The sequence below is a fragment of the Manihot esculenta genome, chromosome 14 (genome assembly GCF_001659605.2).
Source record: "Manihot esculenta cultivar AM560-2 chromosome 14, M.esculenta_v8, whole genome shotgun sequence".
Classification (NCBI taxonomy): Eukaryota; Viridiplantae; Streptophyta; class Magnoliopsida; order Malpighiales; family Euphorbiaceae; genus Manihot; species Manihot esculenta.
The window spans coordinates 25,564,152-25,585,908 of record NC_035174.2 but is presented as its reverse complement, the minus strand read 5'-3'; the positions used below and the strand labels follow the sequence as shown (position 1 = coordinate 25,585,908).

The 21,757-nt window shown below is 34.4% G+C and overlaps 2 protein-coding genes across 3 annotated transcripts; one reads left to right on the top strand and one right to left on the bottom strand.

Moving 5' to 3' along the window:
• Window positions 1-2,868: 2,868 nt before the first annotated feature.
• Window positions 2,869-20,792, bottom strand: LOC110600282 (cytochrome c oxidase subunit 6b-2). The gene is made up of 4 exons (XM_021737099.2): window positions 20,666-20,792; window positions 16,974-17,062; window positions 16,762-16,843; window positions 2,869-3,248 (listed from the first exon to the last, which is right to left on the bottom strand). Exons 1-4 carry the CDS (start codon window positions 20,675-20,677, stop codon window positions 3,195-3,197), a joined length of 237 nt encoding a protein of 78 aa, XP_021592791.1. The 5' UTR covers window positions 20,678-20,792; the 3' UTR covers window positions 2,869-3,194.
• On the top strand, window positions 10,146-12,115 carry LOC110600281. 2 transcript variants are annotated; one of them, XM_043950410.1, is made up of 4 exons: window positions 10,146-10,514; window positions 10,600-10,675; window positions 10,786-11,815; window positions 11,977-12,115. In XM_043950410.1, exon 3 carries the CDS (start codon window positions 10,974-10,976, stop codon window positions 11,808-11,810), a length of 837 nt encoding a protein of 278 aa, XP_043806345.1. In that variant the 5' UTR covers window positions 10,146-10,514; window positions 10,600-10,675; window positions 10,786-10,973; the 3' UTR covers window positions 11,811-11,815; window positions 11,977-12,115. The 2 variants fall into 2 exon arrangements, with proteins under 2 accessions (XP_043806345.1, XP_021592790.1); XM_021737098.2 differs by having other exon boundaries at window positions 10,147-10,514; window positions 10,786-12,063.
• Window positions 20,793-21,757: the final 965 nt, after the last annotated feature.

The window sequence follows — 21,757 nt, the reverse complement described above, 5'->3', positions numbered from 1 at the left end:
TCAACTTGTATTTGTTAGTCATCACTAAGCCTCATTGTCACCTAAAGTTATTCTGCTATCATTCATAAGTCATGAACAACTTGGTCTCTTCTTCCTCTTCTGCATAATTAGCTTGATGATTTCGTTTCCAGCAATTTGCTTTTATATGCCCATATTTTATGCAGTAATAGCATTGAATATTACTTCTGCTAGTTTCCTGATTCTCTATATTTTATTCATGCTACTCACTTTTTTGTCCATCGCCTCTACCACGATCGTTTCTGTCACGACCTCCTCTACCTCGATATCCTCCTTTTTCACATCCTCTGCTAACTGCTTCACCTGTTTATAAGAAAGGGTTTCTCTTCATTCTTTTCATCTAATTAGCATAATCATGCTTCATGAGATTGCAAGGATCTCATTAATTCATCAAATGAGTATGTGGCTAAGTTTTTAAACTCTTCAATGGCTGCCAAAATATGATTAGACTTGGATTTAGACTCCTCAACACTTTTGTAACAAAAGTTTGATCCGAGATTCTTTATCCATAAGACCCCATTTAATTAATAATTATAGCTACTCTTGAGAGAAAATCTTACACTGTCTCTCAACGCTTCATTTACAAGGTTCCAAAATCACAATGAAAGGACTAAACTTTAATTGTTATTATATTAGAAAAGCCTTAGTACACCGTCTACAAAGTCATCCAAGAACCTTTAGCTGCAGGTGATGCTACAATTTTTGAAAATATTGACTCGTAATAATGCTTTAGAATCCTTCTTCTAAATTTTCTTTAATCTGAACTCTTCTTCTAGTTCAAAATACTTTTTCTCAACCAAGTTCCACAAATTTTGAAACTTAAATAGAGTTTTCATCTTGATACTTTAGAATTCAAAGTTTTCACATTTGAAAACATGAATTACCGGTAAATAAATATTCACGACATTATCATTTGATGCCATGAGTTTATATTCATTGTTTTGAACGAACAAGATTTTGATACCACTTTTATTGGAAAAATAATATTAAGGATCGTAGAAAGCATAAGACTAAATAGGAGTGATTTAGAAGACTTTTTTACCGTTGGAAGAGGAGGTGGTCAACTGCTAGCTTTAGAGTGTGCGTGTTGTTTTTATTTTTAGAGATAAGCGAACCTAGTTCACTTAGAGTTGGACTCCTACTCACTTCACTGTTTTTAACCGCTCTTGAGCTCCCCATATCCTTAAATTTTATTCTCCTTTTTAAGTACTTTTATCTCACAAATATAACCCTAGAGCTGTAGGAAATTAAAAACTTACCCTATATGGCATGTCAAATAAGATGATAAATTATAATTATGACTATAAATATGGACATTTATAGAAATCTCATTTTATAACAAAAAGTTGAATTAAATATATTTAAATATTTAAAGAAATCTTTAAATAATTTAAATTTAAATACCAATCAAATTAAATTTTTAAATAATAATAATTATTTATATTATTTTCTAATTAATCAAATAAAAAGGATGAATTATAATTATTAACCATGAGTATCAGAATTTATAGAAAGACCAAAATTGTAATTTTCTAACAATGGAATCTCACAAAAGCAATATTAGTGAAAAATAGCATAAATTAGTAGTTAGTAAAGAGTCAAGTCAGTTATATGTAATTCTCTTTTATGTATTTATTTTGGAAGTTGTGTTATATGAGACATATTGATGTCTCTCTATCGTAAGATATTTTGTTTCTAAGGTTATTTGAGGGAGTGACTAGTTCGCCACTGGTAATAGTTGTGCCTTGCTAGCCATCATGGGGTTAAAAGTGTTCTAGAATTGTGTCTCCACTCTTTATAGACTATCTCCTTATCTACAAGCGATGTGAGGATTATTATAATGATTATATTAATGTGAATGTTCAATTATGATTTTACTCGTAGAATAAAATAAGTAGTCTGTCATTAAATTTTCATGTTCAATTTTTATTTATTGTGACCATTGTGAGGCTTACGAATATATGTTGTTTAAAGATTTTGGTATTGACTGATGTTATCCTGACTATCGAGATTGTCAAGAATTATCAGATGATTTTTAAGGTTGACTTAGTTTGAATATTGCTTTTGGAAAATTTTATTGTTGGTAAATTATAATTTTAGTCTTTAAAGACTCTATGTCCATAACGACATATTGATGTCTCCTCTTGTCATAAGTTATTTTGTTCCTAAAACTCTTGAGGGGAAATGACTAGTTGGCCACCAATGAAAATTGTTTTGCTAGCCATCATGTGTTTGAAGTGTTCCCAAGTTGTATCTCTACTTCTTGTAGACTATCTCTTGTCTACAAGTAATGTGAGAATTGTTCCAAGTAATGTGAGAATTATTGTAACAATTGCGTTGATATGTATAATTGTAATTTTACTTCTGAAATAAAATAAATAATATTATGTAATTACGATGCAATTTATCATCTACTGTTTACTATATTACATTGATATATATATATATATATATATATATGTATATATATGCACAAAATTTGTGTATATATATAAGTTCAAATTTTAAATTTTTCTGAGACTAAAGTTCAACTATTCTTTAACTTTTGATATTAATTAAAAGCTAAATTTTAACCCTTAAAATATTTACTAAACAATTAAATTCTTTTAGCAAAATAAACCTAAAAAAATCATAAACTGATAAATTATCCAAACATATAAATTTAAATACATAAATTATAAATTTTAGCATATTTTATTTTTTAGTAGTGAAATAACTTTTTAGGAACACATATACATCGCATTCAAGGGTTATATTGAAAAATTAAAATCTTTCATATTTAACTTAAAGACATCCCTTCGAAAAGAAGTATCTTTTAATGAAAATGAATTTTAAGCTGAATTACTCCAATTTTCAACAAAAAAAATCTTTAAAATAAAACAAAGATACTCTCCCAAGCCTCATACGGGCTTCATGTCTTCATATGGTATTAGACATGGTAAAAAAAATTGTGCAAAAAATAGCAGTTCACCTAAGGGTTGGGGCCCCGGATTCGTTAAATTTATGATACAATCTGAAAAGGAATCGCAACCCGAAACCAGAATTTGTGCAATTGATCCAAAATAACAACCGTCTGTTTCATAAGCCCAGGAGAATTCACACATCCCCTTGCTGTTTTATTCAAGGAAAATACCTAAAGAAAAAGACCAAAGTTGCCAAAGACTTCTGAAAGAAGATCAAAGAGGACCTGGAAAAGTCCCATTCTCCCTTTGCTCATTCCACCTCTCAATCTGCAACAATTCACAAATTTAAATATCAGATTAATTACTATAATGGAATAAAGTTTTCCTCTCTTTTCTTCTGCAATTAATTCAATGACAAAACTACTGCATGGGATAATGAACACAATGACATTAAACATGAGATACAGCTAAATAGAGATCCCAGACTCAATAACAGCCCAAATGCATTCCCTCCACCCGTCAGTATCCATCACACTACCACAATCTGCATGCTTTATAATCCATGTGAGAAGATTCAAAAATTCCAACCCAAAGATTCAGAATCTGTTGCTGCGCTAAAATTGATTTTATGGTGCAAACAGAAACATAAAGTGATAATCCATCAAACTGATACTGAAAAGGCATAACAGTCTCTACTTGATTTAGGGTTATATATATATATATAAGAACGTATAGACCTGTCAAAATAGTAATTAAATTAGAAAGATTTGGGTTGAATCATTTGATTCCAGTCATTCTAAAATTTCAAGTTCAACCTGAGTTTGGGTCATTGATGGAAAGAACCTTTTTCTTTTTGGCAAGTTCTTAGAAGGCAAAAGGCTTGTTTTTACTTTTAAAGTATGGTCAAATAGTCATATAAGATATATATATATTTTTTACATCCAAATAAGCCCTCCGACAATTTAAACAAATTAATAAGTATTTCAAATTTTTAAAATAAATCAAATAAACCCTCAGAGAAATATATGCCCTTCAAATTTTAAAATAGGACAAATAAGTCCTTTAACTTTTAAAATTATGTCAAAAGAAACTGGATTATAACTTGCTTCTAATTCAAACAAGTCCTTGCATAGAAAAGGTTTAGACAAGGACCCCATCGGCTATCATGCATAACAAGCAACATCATAATAGATATTTATTCCATTCTAGAGCAAATTGATAAATTATTTTGCTGAATTGTTCAAAAGGCTAATCTGAGTTCATTTTCTTCGTCATACTCACTTTTATCAATTTACCTATGATCTAATGTGAAACAATTCTAATTATTATATGTGAGGTGAATAGGCATCGAAAGCTCAAAAATAACAGAGATAAAGTAGAACATAATGAAAAGATATGAATTGAAAGTAAGGCTTATTGATCTATTTTTCAAAATTTGAACGGTCATATAATCTATTTGTTAGAATTCACAGAGCTTCTATATCCTTTAAGGGTATATTTGATTAATTTTGAAAATCTAAAAGAATTATTTAATCTATATAAAAAGTTGAAAGATTTGCTTGGACTTAAAAAAAGTTCAAGGATTCATATGATTATATAATCAAGAGCCAAAGTAGGCCTTTTGCCTTCTTAAAATTAAAATTTTTAAATTTTTTAAGAAAGTGCGCAAGAATGAAAAGTGCAAAGCCCGGGTTCTTCTATCGAGAAGAATCGAGCCAACCCAAACTAGTTTGGGATTAGTGATTTAGCTGTGGTGGTGTTTGTGGGGTCCTATTGCATATTTTTAATCTAAAAAATTTAATAGTTTTAGGACAATCAGGATTCTTGGCTACAACTGATAGCAGCAGCCCCTCTAGTGATCTAGGAAGCATCAACCATGGGCTGAAACCCTTGAGAGTTTACTACAGAAGAAATGTTAAAGGAAAAGGTAGCATGATTCTCAATTGAAGATTCCAGACTTGCCAGGCTGGACATGGACAAAATAAGTGGTTTCTCAGATAGTACCTAGAGAGAGAAAGAATCTTTATTGTTTTATAAATAATTAGTAGTGGCAAAGGAGGAGGGTAAGTTGTGATTTTCTCTTTTAGAAAGCCATTGCTGGGCTAGTGTATTTATGTTTTCTTGTGCTGTGGAGCCTTTTTCAGAAGGAAATTGCCATTAAAATCCAAATTTAGTTTATCTTCCCATCTCATTATTGATAATTGATCTTAATTCTATCAATTTGGTGTGATCTGCTGGATCCGAAAACCCCATGACCAAAACTCAAATGGAGAGAATAGAAACATGTAACAGGTAGAGAAGAGCATGGGAAATCTAAAAGAAGTTATTGCTTCTATGAAGCTTGACCAAGAGCAAAGGATCACTGCTCTTAAAATGGAGCAGGAACAAGGTTAACCAGGTTGCAGACGTTACTTACATCCTTGGTGAGAGGGAAGGCACATATGGATGAGGCTGAAGCTTCCACTCGATCACCGACAAAAGGTACCCACTCTAATACTTTATTTATTCAACAACCAGTAATACTAGAAGATAATTCCTTGGCCAACAAAAAGGTGGAAATGCCAAATTTTGATGGAGTAGGCCCTATAGGCTGGTTAGCTAGGGCAGATCCGTATTTTGTATTAAACAACACTAGGGAAGACATGAAGGTACAGTTAGCCCTGGTGTGTATGGAAGGACCAGCTCTTCATTGGTTGAGGTGGATTAAGCAACGTAGTCCTAATACTTCTTGGGCTCAGCTAACCCAGGAGCTGTTGCGACGCTATGGTGGGGACATGAGGAGTAATCTCTATGAGCGGCTTGCAACTCTTCGGCAGAATTGCTCTGTGGATGAATATAGGAAGGAATTCTAGCCAATTGAAGGAATTCAGTTGATGCTTTTGTAGCATTAGCATCTCAGGTGGAAGGGTTAAATGACCAACAATGTTTAGATTATTTTTTTATCAGATTACCGGATGAAATCAAGGCAAGGATTCGCTCTCATGAAGCAGGTGATCTTCAACACACTGGCTGTCACGAGAGAGATTGAGCTGGAAATTCAATTTCTACGATCATCAAAACCTCGGGTACAAAGCTTTGGAGATGGCGGACCTCGTTGGGCTTCTAGTTTCGAGCTAAGAATTGAACCCGTCACTACTTATAGACCCACTAGCCCTTTAAACGCATCATCCCCAACAAATAAAACCCATTATCCTGCACTTCCAGCCCCTAAACCACCTAACCGATCTTCTTTAATCCCAAAAGCCCTACCTTTGTCTTCCTCTTCAAATACCAAAATTCCACAAAACCATCACCGCAATCGACCTACTAGACAGTATACGCATCAAGAGTTTTTTGATTTGAGAGCTAAGGGACTGTGTTACAAATGCAAGCAGCCCTTCTCGCCTACACATAAGTGCCTAAATAAATATCTTCGGGCTGTAATTGTCGGCGAAGATGATGAGCCCCAAGAAGAAATGGAAGCCGATGCGGCGATTCTGGAGCCAGATAGTCAGGCGATAGTGATTTCAGACAATGCCCATTTTTCAAAGATGGAGCTATCGTTATACTCTGTGGGCGAAATATCTTCTCCAAAGACTACAAAGATGCAGGGAAAAATAGAGAATCATACCATTAGTATCATGGTAGATAGTGGTGCTAGTCACAATTTTGTGTTTGGTAAAATGGTTTCTAAATTAGGGTTGCCTATGGAAGATACCTCTATTTTCGGCGTGAAATTGGGTGATGCGCATCGGGTTCAGTCTTCAGGAGTTTGCCTAAGTAACAAAATTGATGTGGGTCATTTGGAAATTAAAGCCGATTATTTTCGATTTCCTCTAGGTGTGGATTTAATTTTGGGTGTTACTTGGCTCGAGACTCTCAAAGAAGTTAGAATTAATTGGTTAATCATGAAGATGATTTTCTCTCACTCAAGACGGTTGGTAACGATCGAATGCAACTCAGCTTTCACACAGGCTTCCGTTTGCACAAATTGAATGAAGGATGTGTATGCCACTTTGCTTTTATGGGAAATTTCTCAACCCATAGAAAGCTCTTGAGAAGGTACTGAGATTAATAAGGAACAACAGTTTCAAGTACAGCAACTGCTCAGCTCCTTTGATAAAGTGTTAGGAGAAGTTACTAGTCTACCTCCAAAAGGATGAAATTAAATAGTTGGTTAGGAAGATGTTAATTATAGGAATTATCCCTTCTCAAGTTCGATTCTCTTGGTTAAGAAAAAAGATGAAAACTAGAGATTTTGCGTGGATGATCGGGCATTAAACAAGGCAACCATTCCTCACAAGTATCCTATTCCAGTCATAAGCGAATTGCAGGATGACTTACAGGGGGCAAAGTATTTCTCCAAGCTAGACCTGAAATCTGGGTACCATCAAGTTCGGGTCAAGGAAGCTGAAATTCCAAAGACAGCCTTTCGGACTCATTCAGGACATTACAAGTTTGTGGTTATGCCATTTGGGCTCTCCAATGCTCCAGTGACCTTCCAACCCACTATGAACAATCTATTCAGGCCTTATTTACAGAAATTTGTATTGGTCTTCTTCCACGATATTTTGATATACAGCATAACTTGGGAGGAACATTTGCAACAATTAAAAATAGTTTTGCAATTGTTATGCAATCAGCAGTTTACAGTCAATTAAAAGAAGAGTTCTTTCGGTCGAATAAGAGTGGAATATTTAGGCCATGTAAGGATCCTGCAAAGGTGTCTAGTGTGCTGAACTGGCCAATTCCAAAAATCCTAAAGGGTGTTCATGGATTTCTCGGGTTGACAGGTTATTACCGTAGATTCATCAAAGGGCATGGAACCATGGTTTCAAATAACGGCCGTTACGTAACGTAACGGCCGTTATTTACAGGTAACGGAGGCAGCCGTGGCCGTTACGGCCTTTAAACAACGGCAAAAAAAAAATGTTGCTGTAACGGCCGTTATGGCCGTTACGCAATGGTAACGGCCGTTACCGGCCGTTACTTTCCTTTACAGCAAATCACCAGGAATCCTGCATTATTTTGTCCAGCCAGCAGCTCCAGGAATCTTGCAGAAGTTGTCCAACAGCTCCTCCAGCCTGTTTCACGTGAAAAACAAAATATGCAATTTGCAAAAATGTTTTTCTATCTTTTCTACTTCTTCTTTTTATTCTTTAGCCTTTACTTTACTCTCTCCTCTCTTTCATCCAGCAGACCAGCACCTTGAGTCTCTTATCCTTCTCCATTTCCTCCAGCCTCCAGCAAGTCCTTCTCCATTTCCTCCAGCCTCCAGCAAGCAGCAGCCTCAGCAGTAGCAGTGTAGCACTTCTCCTTCAGTCCTCCATTTCCTCCAGCTGTCCAGCAGGCAGCAGCAGCAGCATAAAGAGAGTTCTCTTCTTCTTCCATAAATCCATAGTGTTTTTCTTCCATAATCCATACTTATTTCCAGCTTTCATTGAGGTAAGTTACTAATTACTATATATAATGTTTAAAATTTATGAATTTTATGTTTATTTGATATATTTGTACTTATTATTAAGTTATATAATTTAATTTTAATTATATCTTTTAATTTCATGAACTTTACAAATTATAAGTTATAACTTATAAGTTATAGCATACAAGTTACTTTATTATAATATATTTTTTGTTTACACATTAATTTGAGTTTAAGTTAATTTGCACATTAATTTGATAATATATTTTTTATTTTATAGTATATTATTTGATAATTTGAAAATGCCGAGAGAGGGATCTGATAAACCAAGTCAAGATATTGGATGGAATTTTGCCACTCCTTCAGGAAAAAAAAAGAGAAATAACGTGTAATTTTTGTGGTAAAAAAATAACTGGGGGGATAACTCGTTTGAAGCAGCATTTGGCAAATATACCAGGGCAAGTTGCTGGTTGTCAAAAAGTTTCTGCGCAAGTAAAAAAAGATATGGGAAATATGTTGAGGGGTTTTGAAGCTGCAAAAAGAGATAAAGCAAAGAGGGCAAGGGAGTTGGAAGATGAAATCATGAAAATGACAGAAGTTGAGGGTTCAGATTCAGACGAAGAAGATATTAGAACTAGAAATTGCTAGACGCGAAAGCATGCGGCAGTTTGACGAAGATGCTTATAGAAGGAGAGCTTCTCATTATGAAAGTGGTGGGAGTAGCCCTCAAGCTCCTCCTCGCTCGGGAATTAGTCGTTCAGCGACCGTTCATGAAAGAGGTAGAGAAGCATCAAGATATATTGAGCAAACATCAACACCTGCTTCTAGATTAGCAGCAGCTGAAATTGAAATAGAAAAGAACAGAAGTCTGAAACAACCAAAGATTAAAACCAAATGGCTTAAGTCACAGAAAGAAAAGTTACTTAAAGCCTTTGGTAATTTTGTCATCCACAACAGATTACCTTTCAGTGTGGTTGAGTCACCATGGACAAAGCCATTACTCAGAACGGCCGCTGAAGTGGGACCTAATGTATCACCACCTTCAGCATATGAGATCTCTGAAGTATATTTGAAAAATGAATACAAAGAAATGAAGAAATATATTGCTTCATTTGAGGGCATGTGGAACGAAAGAGGAGTTACCATTATGTGTGATGGAAGGAGCGGACCAACCAGAATGAGTATAATTAATTTTCTAGTCTACTCTCCTCGTGGAACAGTGTTCCATAAATCCATAGATGCAAGTAATGTTGAGCGAAAAGATGGAGAATATTACTTCAAGATCATGAAGGAAGTGGTTGAAGAAATTGGCCCAAGCAAAATTGTCCAAGTGGTGACTGATAATGAAGCTGCTATTAAATTTGGTGGCAAAAAGTTGATGGAGAAGTTTCCAAATTTGTATTGGACAGCATGCAGTGCACATTGCATTGATTTAATTTTAGAAGATTTTGGAAAGAGGAAGAATATAAAGACTGTCATTGAGCAAGGAAAAATTATCACCCAATTTATTTACAATCATAATTGGGTGGTAAATTACATGAAGAAATTCACTGATGGTCGAGATATAATTCGCCCCGGGATTACTAGATTTGCAACTAATTTTATTGCATTGGAGAGTCTTCTTCGATGTAGAACGGGGTTAAGAAATATGTTTGAATCCGAGCAATGGATAGGAAGTAAATATGGCCAGGCTACCAGTGGACCAGCTTATGAAACTAAGAAAATTGTTCTTAGCTTGGATAGAGAGGGAAGAAATTTTTGGGAGAAAGCCGAGCACATTATGAAAATCCAAGAGCCATTGCTTAAAGTGTTGAGATTAGTGGATGGTGACGAAAAACCAACAATGGGATTTATATATGAAGCAATTAAACGAGCAAAATGGCCATTAAGCAAAATTCCAGAAGTTACATAGACTAATGGAAAATTATTGATGCTCGTTGAAATTTTCAATTACATCATGATTTGCATGCGACTGGTAAGAAGCACATAAACTTAATATTTAATACTTTAATAATTTCTATATCTTATAAATTTTAATAATATTTTTATGATTTGCAGGATATTTTTTGAACCCTCAATATCAGTATGGTCCACACGATATTGGAAATGATAGTGAAATTATGGCGGGTCTTAAAAATGTTATTCAAAGGCTAGTGAGTGATTTGGTAAATCAAGGCCATGCATTGAACCAAGTATATAATATATACCTAATTTGAATAATTTTAATAAATAATTTTAGTACTATAATAAAACAAATAATTTTTTTTATTGGTGTAGACACAACTCTATAAGCATAAAATGGAGAGTTTTGGGTCCGCCTTAGCACAAAAAGCCATTAAATTTACTGATCCAGGTAAAAATATAAGATTTACACATTATGTTATATTTTTAGTGTTCTAAAATATAAAATCAAATATTTGAGAAAATAATCTATATTATTAAAATTATTATGTTTTAATGCAGCTGAATGGTGGATACATTATGGTGAAAGTGCTCCTGAACTACAAAGAATTGCAGTAAGAGTGTTGAGCCAAACCACTTCTGCATCTAATTGTGAAAGAAATTAGAGCACTTTTTCACTTATACATACAAAGACGAGGAATAGATTACGGTATCAAAAATTGCATGCACTCGTCTTTGTTCACTACAATATGCGGCTGAAGTTGAGGAATTTGAGCAGAAAGAGTCAGCATGAGCTAGAAAAGAGTTATAATCCAATTAATTTGGATTACATTTTCGAGGAAGATGATCCACTAAATCCTTGGTTGGAGGAAAGGGAAAATCCTGTGCTTGATGGTGAGGAAAATCCTTGGCTAGAGGAGGATGAGCCAATCACAACACAACAAGTTAATGCTCCAAGTCATGGACATAATATTGGAGGCAGTGGTGATGCTGAACCTGAAGATTCTTTTATACTATCTAGTTCCAGTGATGATGATGATGGTGGTAGTGGTCAGGGTGGAAGAGGTGAAGGTCATGGAGCTACTAGTTCATTACAATCACATGATGATCCCTCTTCATATCAGAGGCATAGTCCATCTCCATCTCCATCTCCAGCTCCAACTTTGCAACATACATATCACAGATCCCGTGGTTCTGATGGTAGCAGTGATAAGGGAAAAGGTGTTGCACATGGAGAGTGTTCTATGGATACAGATAATTATGGATATGGAACTTATGGTACAAGTGAATCTTCAATGGAAGCAACCTCTACTAGTGATTATGGATATAGAGGAAATTTTCAATGGGAATACTCAAATCCATATCCATATCAGCCTCCTCCATCGTATTCTGATTTATCTTTGTCAGAGCAATCATTCTCCCACACTCAAACCCAGTCCAATCCTAGTGATCAATTTGGTATGGGTTCATTTTTCAGCTTTGATCCATCACAATACTATCAATATCATCAAGATCAAAGCTCTCAATCACAAGATGAAGGTGGTGGATCTACTCAAGAACCTGCTAGACGCTCATTCTGGTGGTAATTGAGGTAAGTTACTACATATAATGTTTAAAATTTATGTATTTTATGTTTATTTAGGATATTTGTATTTGTTTATAAGTTGTATAACTTAATTTTCATTATATCTTTCAATATATTTTAATTTCATGGACTTTACAAATTTTCTAAAAAATTTTGCGCCGCGACAGGCCGTTACCGTTACGTTATGACCGTTACAGGCCTGTTTCCGTTACCCGCGACCATGACCGCGAACGCGGCCGCGACCGCGATTTGAAACCATGCATGGAACCGTAGATTCATCAAAGGGTATGGAAGCATTGCACAGCCATCGAATCACTTGTTAAAAAAAGAACACAAAGGGAGACTTCAGTGAACACAAAAGTACAGGAGGCATTTCAAACTCTTAAACAAGCTCTGGTGGCCATTCATGTTCTTGCCACACCTGACTTTAATAAAACATTTGTGGTTGAATGTGATGCGTCAAGAACAGGACTGGGGGAGCTGTGTTGATGCAGGAACAAAGACCAATTGCCTATTTTAGTAAAGGTCTGTCTCACAAAAATTTGTCTAAATCTACTTATGAGCGTGAAATGATGGCTCTTGTCCTTGCAATTAGACACGGGAGACCTTATCTATTAGGGCAGAAATTCTTGGTGCACATTGATCAGAGTAGTTTGAGACACTTGCTGGAACAACAGATTAACACACCTACACAACAATGTTGGGGAGCAAAACTATTGGGTTATGATTTTAAAATCCTGTACAAGCCCAGGTCCTCTAATTTTGCAGCTGATGTCCTATCAAGAATTGAAGAGAAAGCCGAATTGCAAGCCTCACTTGCTCAAACTGGCTAGACTGGGATATAATTGAAAAGGAGATAACAAACGATTCTTTTCTACAAGGTATAATTCAGAAGCTGAAAAAAGAGGGAAACTCTCATGGAGCATATACATTGGTGCAAGACAAACTGTTTTATAGAGGAAGGATTGTTCTGCCATCAAATTCTTTCAGCATTCCCAAACTCTTGGCCGAATTTCATTCAACACCAGCGGGGGGCACTCGGGTGCATTCCAAACTTATAAGAGACTGGCATCCAATCTCTTTTGGCCAAGAATGATGAAGATGGTGCAGAAATTTGTATATGAATTCCTTGCATGCTAGACACACAAATATGAAACACTTTCCCTGCCGATTTATTACCTCTTCTAATACCAACAAGAGTTTGGGAAGACATAGCAATGGACTTCATTGCTAGGTTGCCTACTTCACAGGGGTTAATGCAGTTTTAGTGGTAGTTGACAGGTATACAAACTATGCACATTCTATTGCATTAAAACATCCTTATTCGGCGAAAATAGTAGCCGAGAAATTTATGAAAGAAATTGTCCGACTACATGGTATGCCACGAACAATTGTAAATAATCATGACCCTGTTTTCATGAACCATTTTTGGACTGCGCTTTTTCGTCTTCAAGGCACCCAATTAAGGATGAGCACTGCTTATCCCATGAAGCGAATGGACAGGCAGAAGTTTTGAATCGTGGGTTGGAAACCTATCTAAGGTGTTTTTCATCTGAGCAACCGTAGCAGTGGCAAAAGTGGCTATGCTAGGCAGAATTCTGGTACAATACAAGCCATCATACAACTGCTGGAATGACTCCATTTGAAGCAATTTATGCGAGAGCACCACCAACACTACACCAGTTCTTACCAGGACAGACAAAGGCCGAAGTAGTAGCACAAGAGCTAAGCACTAGAGATGAGTTATTAAGCAACTATCTTACAATCTCAAACGTGCTCAACAACGGATGGTCAGAGCTGCAAATAAAAAGCGCAAAGAACTGGAATTCCAAGAAGGTGATTTGGTATTTTTGAAAATCAAACATCATCGACAAACATCTACGAAAGGGGTAATTCATACTAAATTGGCAGCTCGTTACTTTAGGTCATTTAAAATTATCCAAAAAGTGGGAAAGGTGGCATATCGTCTGCAATTGCCCGAATAAGCAAGACTACACCCTATTTTTCATGCATCACAATTGAAGAAAGTGGTCGGCTCTCACCCCATCACCAAAGAACTACCCAAAGACTTGTCAGTTGATGAGCTTCCAGTTGAACCAGAGGCAATCTTGCAAAAGAATTCAGATGTGAAGGAGGGATGCAAAATGGATCAGTTGGTTAAATGGAAAAATAAGCCCATTGAAGAAGCCACCTGGATGAACTACTATAATTTTGTAAATCAATTTCCAGCCTTCAGCCTTGAGGACAAGGTTGTCCTTCAGAAAGGAAACATTGATAGCAGCAGCCCATCTAGTGATCCAGCAGCTCATCTAGTGATCCAGGAAGCGTAAACCATGGGCTGAAACCCTTGAGAGTTTACTACAGAAGAAATGTTAAAGGAAAGGGTAACATGAGTCTCAAATGAAGATTCTAGACTTGCCAGGCTAGAAATGGACAAAATAGGTGGTTATCAGGTTTGAGAGATTCTCGGATAGTACCTAAAGAAAGAATCTTTATTGTTTTATAAATAATTATTAGTTGTAGAGGAGCGTAAGTTGCGATTTTCTCTTTTAGACAGCCATTGCTAGGCTAGCTTGAGCTAGAGTGTTTCTGTTTTCTTGTGCTGTGTAGCCTTTTTCAGAAGGGAAATTGCCATTGAAATCCAAATTCAGTTTATCTTCCCATCTCATTATTGATAATTGCTCTTAACTCTGCTACAACCTACCCGAATTCAGAATTTTCAGACTATACCTGCTTTCAGAAATTTCAATTTAGAGTGGAAAGTGTTGGATTTTGACCTTATTTTCTTGTTGGGTTCAGATTACAATTTTGACTACTCCCATTTGTTCCTATGCCTACACCATAGTTTTTGATAGCAAAAGCCCATTAAAGACTCGTACAAGTTTGGGCTGAGAACCTCTGCCTTTGAGAGTTTACTACAGAAGAAACTGGAAGGGCAAAAGGTATGAGGTATCTGAATGAAGAATCCAGAAATACCAGCTATAAAAAAGTCGAAGGAGGAGGTTAAGCTGTTAGAGCAATTCTTGGGTGGCCATTTGAGCTGAGGAAGCTGCCACTTTTATATGAATAATTTGTTTTCTTTATAAGGGGGGATTAGACTCTTATTTTCTGGTATCAGCTATTGTTGCTGCTAGCTTGAGCTAGTGGAGGAAATATTTCTTAGTAATTTTCCTTATTATAAATTGGGAATTGTAAAAATAGGCTTTCTGCCAAAGTATGAATTCAACATTGTTAAATTAAGCATTTTAGTAGAAGCTAGTAATGGTAACAATCTTGAAGCCAGTACCCACAAGGATTTTGGCAAACTTTCAATTTATACAATTTTGTCATTTCCTCTCAACAGTTAGAGCATAAGATATAATAAATAAGGGATAAGCCAATACCCATTACCAATTTCAAACATAAAAACTTAAATTCAATATATAAAAAAATGCAAAGTCGTGATTGAGCAGATAAGATATGTTTTGAAGAGAAAAATCGCTAGATTTAAGGAGATTATTTGAGAATTCTATTGAAATTTATGAATTAATAGGTCACACAGAAGTGTAAAGATCTTTCAGATGAAAGGACTTCAGGACTTTAAAGGCAGCAGCAATGGAGGCATTAATGAGGCAAAGAGTAAAAGAGTGCGAGAGACAAATGTGAAGAGAAGCATAAGAAGAGTAGAGGCATTGCAATATGGAAACTGTGCACGGTTACTGGGAGTGCCAAACGGAACCGAAAAACTATTTGCAACCAAAAAGAACCGTTACTATAAGAACCAAACTACATTTACTATTTCAGTTCGGTTCCAATTCTTTATCAAGAACTAAACCGAAACTATTATGAAACCATAACAAACCAAAAGCAAACCGAAAAACCCATTTTATGCATTTGTTTTTAGATGTATTTATAAATTTAATAAAATTACATATATATACTTATTTTTATTAAAATTGCATATAGATATATAACCTAAGTTATATTTACATATTAGTGTATATAATTGAACATTATCTTTTACTTTATACTTTTTAAGTAATTTCAGCCATAAATGTGTTAAATTACTTTATTCTTATACTATTTCAATCCAATTTATCACAATTTATTTATTTTAATTGGGATTTTATTTTGCATTTTCTCTAATTAAAAGTATCATGATTCTTAGTTGTTAATTTAATCACATATTTATTAAATATTTTATTATTTTCCCATATTTATATATATACATTGGAAAATATGTACATGCATGTATGTGCATACATATATATAATATAACAATTTAATAATATGCATAAGTTTACATAATTAAAAGTTACTTAGATATCACAATGAGATCTTTTAAATTTGCAAATATGCACATAATAATTATATTTTACATAATAAACATTGAACAATTTAATTTTTAATAAAATTTAAAATTTACTAGAATTATATTCTTTAATATAATAGAATTTTGACTTTAAACGATCAAGCCAATTAAATTAAAGAAATGTTAAATAATAATAAATTTCTATATCATTTTATTGACCAATCAAAATTGAGAGCAAATTGTTAGTATTAATTTCAATCAGATATGGCTTTGGCAATTCCATTATGACCTCCCCCTCCTCCTCACCCCTCACTTTATATATATCATAAATAGATAATTAAATTTAAATAATTTGTATTTTTAATAAAAAAATTTGCATTTCTAAGAAATAATTAACAAAATGGAAATGTAAGATACAGAAAATTGAAGGAAAAAAGGACAGGTTCTCTAATTTTCCAATTTTGTAATTTAGAAAACAAAAATTTGGAAAATTACAGAAAAACGAACTAAAAATTGGAAATAGAAAATGCTTTCCAAGGCTTAAAAAAAGGCCTAGGTATCCTCAAGTGAACATAAGCTACAATAGAGCATAATGAAATCTCACAACTAAAATAGACTTATTAGTCACTCACAACTATATAAAAAGGCTAGGTAAACTCACCCATTCACCAGGGCAGAGGGAACGGTAGTATTTGGCAAATCGTTCACATTCATTAGATTCTTCCCCCTTTACTGCCATACACCTGCAATGAATAGTTCAACTTTAGATTTATTATCTATTTATTTGTTTGCTTTGGTGGTGGGTCAGCTTGGGAGAAACCTAATAAACAATTTTGCCAAAGTATGCAAATCTAGAACAATTAAGGACTTTACCTATGAAACTCAATGTACCGGGTAAAACAGTGTCGCGTTTGATTTGTTGTAGGGAAACGAAAATCAGCAGGGGCAGTTTTCAGCTCAATCTAAGAGAACAAATGGTGGAATAATTAAAAAGTGCAAAATTTGAGACAACAATATATATATATATATAACTTAATATAAACTTGTGATTTTCAAAGAAGTGACAAGACTCTTTTAGGATTTCATCCCAGCAGCTTTATCTTGGCTGTTTGTACTTCATCAAAATAGAAAAGGAAAAAAAGATTATCTTGGCTAACCAACATAATTTCCTTAAACAGGTCCTTAAATTTAATCCCTCTTACAAAAATGAAATGGGTAAAACACATTGTCCCCCATGCATATGTATATACCCTTCACAGAGTCTGGGGTTTTGGTAACTTTAGAATACATTTCACAATAACTTATACATGCACAAGCACTGTAAAAGTTATTCATGTCACATTGATTTCTAATGTTGTGGACCTTTGCCTAAAACATAAAGACCTTTCTTTTTTCTTTTTGCAGATTATTCTGAAATTGAAACCAGACATGCAAGCTGCAGAAGGATATTATTAGTCAATTCAAATTTTACAGAACTGCCTATATCATACTGTTGTCAAAGGCAAGCGAGGCACTTGCCAAGTCTTGGAAAGGAAAGGTGCAACAACCTAAGTGCCTCGCTTAGGTTCAGGTAAGGCAACTTCACCTAGGCACTTGCCTAATCTATTTTACTGATTATTTCATTAATTTACTTTCTGATAGCCATTAAAACAACTTCCTGAATGCAGCAATGGAATATGATGATGAAAAGAAGATTGAAAAGGGTAAAATTATTAATATTAAGGTACGTATTTTGTTTTGATGGTGATAAGAGAAAGTGCAAAGACTTATAAAGCTGTAAATGTAAGAGAGGAAGAACATTCAAAAAATAATTATTTTTTTGAGCAATGCAAATCTGATCACAGAAATTTGGAAGAGGTTTAAGAAGATTAGAGCATCTTTCATGCTAAAATTTCATTAGATTCATTACAATTTTGAGTTTTGAGATGTTTTGCTTTCAATATTTGATAAAATATAACACTCAATAGTTCATATATTAACATAAAGAATATATTCATCAGTGAAGTCTCGAATATAGATGATATTTAGTGGCTAAGCCATGATAACTTGTAAGGTATAATATGTAATTTATTTTTTTCATTAAGCATAAATGGATAGACCAATTTGCACCTATAAAGTGATTAAGGCACCAATACAGAGTAGTTAGATTCACAGCCATGCAGCCATATCACCTGATATGTGTAGTGCAGGAGTTAAGACCAATGTAGTCTGAATATGCTCACCATGCAGCAGCTGTATGTTACATATTAGCGGAAGAAATAATAGAAATAAAATGTGAAAAGATTCTGGAAAAGAATGTGAGAAAGATTCTGGATGTTTCTGAAAGAGAATAAGTAGTTTGGTAAGGGGAAGACTGGCGGGAGTTGTAGTTAAGTGGTTGTAGAGTAGTTGATTCAGTTGTAACTGCTTTACTTGACATTAGAGGCAATTTCTGCAGCCTGTATAAATCTCAGTAGAGATCCAGCTAGTAATTCATTCCAATAATTATCAAGAATACTCAATTCTCTCTCAATCTACTCTTCCCTTCTATCTCTCTTTCACTCTCTCTACAAATTTGTCTACATCTTCTCCCTTTCTAATCTCTGTCAGGATTTCTGCAACCTCTAACATTTGGTATCAAAGCTTCTATCCAAGGAACACAGTGGATAGTTGGTCCTTGGCAGTCAGAACAATGACTAGATCTTGTAATTGTTAGTCAGGAGATTATAAGGATTGCTGAAGTGGAGAAGCAAGTCAGAATGTTGTACAATTGTCAAGGAGCTGAGAGATTTCAAAGAGTAAATGAGAAAGTCTTCCACGGATAGCAATGTGATCTTGGAGGAGCTATGAGCCTTCATGATCAAATATCAATTGTATAGCTGAAAAGAACAAAGAATCCAGCAGTTCTTGTGATGGAGGGACTGGAGCTGATAATAGAGGTTCTCAGTCGGCTTCAATGGATAATAGGAACTGTTGCCTAACCTGAAGATGCTCAGAATCATCAGACCAAGGATCAAGGTGACCATGGAACCTTTATTAACACTGTATTAGCTCAAATTTTGCCTGAGATTGAGTTGGTGACTTTTGAGGGTAAGGAGCACATAGCTTGGTTGAGAAAATTTGTGAATGACTTGGTTCATAGGGTTCCTAATGATCAAAGGGTGTAGCTAGCAAGTTTATTTCTTTCAAATTGCGTAGATGCCTGGTTTCATGATTGGAACAGTGGATGAACTCATACTTGAGAAGAGTTTGAAGAGGGCATTTGTAGAAGGTTTGGGCATGAGAGAAACTGAGGCAAGAAAATACTGTAGAGTATCAGGATAAGTTTGAGAATATGAGAACAAGAATTGAAAGACTGATTCCTGAGCTAGGGAAATTATACTTGCCTTTTGGTTTTATTGGAGGAATTGAAAGATGAAATTAGATTGACGATAAGAATGATGAAACGTGTTTCCCTTCTCAAGTAGTAGAGGCGGCAAGACTACAAGAGCAGTTAATAGAAAGCAAGAAACCGGAGAAACTCTAACGCTTCTCTTGAGCCATTCAAGGTTTCACCCATAACCAATCATCCCATCCTTATTGCCATATTCCAACTCCTCTTATCAGTACTCTAAACCATATAAATGCTACCAATACCCGCCAAGACCACAACCTTCTGCTACAAGTAGCGGCAACCCTTCTACTGATTTACCTACTACTGCCTCATCCACAGCTTCAAAGACCACGAACAACTTTAATTCAGCAATCAGAAATCAAAAAACTTGAAACTTTTTTTCTATTTTGCTAAAAAACTTATCCTGACTTAATCACTAGCTATTAAATACCTATTCCCCCCCCCCCCTCCAAATGTTCAGACCTTTAGAAATTAGATTCTATGTTTACATAAAAAACATTTACTTTGAGATCAGAACACTTGAAATTACAAGAGATTTTCAAAAGCTTTTTGCAAATTAAAGCTTTACTTTGGCTATTATCTCACCCCAACAAAATTATTGCATACTTAGTTCAATCGTTGTTTACATTAACTTAAATAATATACTGCTCAAAATGATCAAGCAAAAAATAACACCCCTATTTGCGATAAATTTGTCCACTAAAAAACAAAATAAAGACATTAATAAGAAAATGAAGACATTATATTCTAATAGTATAATTAAATTGACATGGATCCAAAAATTAATTTTTATTAACTATCAATAACAAATTTTTCAAATAATATTTTCAGTAACATAGTGAAAAAGAATGTATAAAAATATGAGGTAAACAAAGCATTAAGACATAAAAAGAATAATAATAACAATAACAGATAAACAGAATCAAAATCATCACCAAAGGTCCCAATAACCTATCGTGTACAAGCAACTTAAATAGCTTTTTATTTATCAGACTCCATCACTTTGGATGCCGAGAAACCGCTAGAAAATTAACGAGGAAATTAGAATCTCGCTAAATAGTTTATGTTTTCCGTAAATCTATCGGGTGAGGAATCCCAACATTCTTTCCCACTTTCCTTTCGATTTCCGTTTCTTTCTCAGCGTTTTCTCGGCAAATAAACGAAGCGCTCTGAGAGAGAATCAAAAGCTTACCTCGTCTGCCATGGCTTGAAGCGATCTAGTCCAACGGAGAAACGAGAAATGGTGTGCGTGTGGGAGGAAACTGCACAATATAAAGTATGAATTTACTATTTAGTGATATTCCTTGTTTTCCAAAAATACCCTTTGGTATTATTAAATGTAAATTTAAGATTAATTAATTGTCAAAATTAATTTAAGGGAAAATTATTTTTTAGTCCCTGAGGTTTAACGTAATTAACACTTCTGTCTCTCTATTTTGGCGACCCAACACTTAAGTCCCTCACTTTCTCTTCCGTCCAAATTCGTAGTCCTTCCGTCCATTTAAACCGTTTGGTCAAAGAGTCAAAAGTGAGAGGTAATAATTTTTTTCAAAAATACCCTTCTTTTAATTTGAAATTTCTATTTTTTTTCTCTTTCATGTTTTCTCCAGTTGCAAAAAGAGTAGAAAGAAGAAGAAGAAGAAGAGGCATTTGGGTTTGGATTTTGTGATTTTGAAATAGCGGGATTTTTAGTGAGGGTTAATTTTGTCAATTCACGTGTCCCAAACGGTTATTTTGGACGGAAGGACTACGAATTTGAACAGAAAAGAAAGTGAGGGACTTAAGTGTTGAGTTGTCAAAATAGAGGGACAGAAGTGTTAATTACGTTAAATCTCAGGGACTAAAAAGTAATTTTCCATTAATTTAATTTAAATTTTATTAATTAAATTAATCATAGAGCGTATATATTTTAAATTTTTAATTTTTTTGTTAAATTTTTATAATTAATTTTAGGGAAAAGTAAAAAAAGGAAAAAAATTTTAGTCTCATCCACGCTCGAAAAGGAAAAAAATGAAATAGTACATTTAAGTGGAAAGCAGATAATTTCTTTTACTCTCTTCATAAATTGGAATAAAAGCAATAAAGCTTATGAAATAACTTTTAAAAACAACAACATACATAAATTCTGAATTTCAGTTAGAAAAGAAGAATATAAATACAAAAGACATATGATTGAATGTTACTTGAAAAAGCAGATGAGAAAGATAACACAACTAACTATAACAAAGAAAAGTATTTATTTGGTGGCTGTAAAATCTCAAATCAGCAACTAAAAGATCAAATT

Coding starts and splice junctions, on each gene's coding strand:
- LOC110600281 (XM_043950410.1), top strand. CDS start 10,974: ATGCGGCTGAAGTTGAGGAATTTGAGCAGAAAGAGTCAGCATGAGCTA.
- LOC110600282 (XM_021737099.2), bottom strand. Junction 16,844..16,973: donor CGGTACATTGAGTTTCATAG/GTAAAGTCCTTA, acceptor TATTCATTGCAG/GTGTATGGCAGTAAAGGGGG. Junction 3,249..16,761: donor CCCTCTGCCCTGGTGAATGG/GTGAGTTTACCT, acceptor GAATTGTTGCAG/ATTGAGAGGTGGAATGAGCA.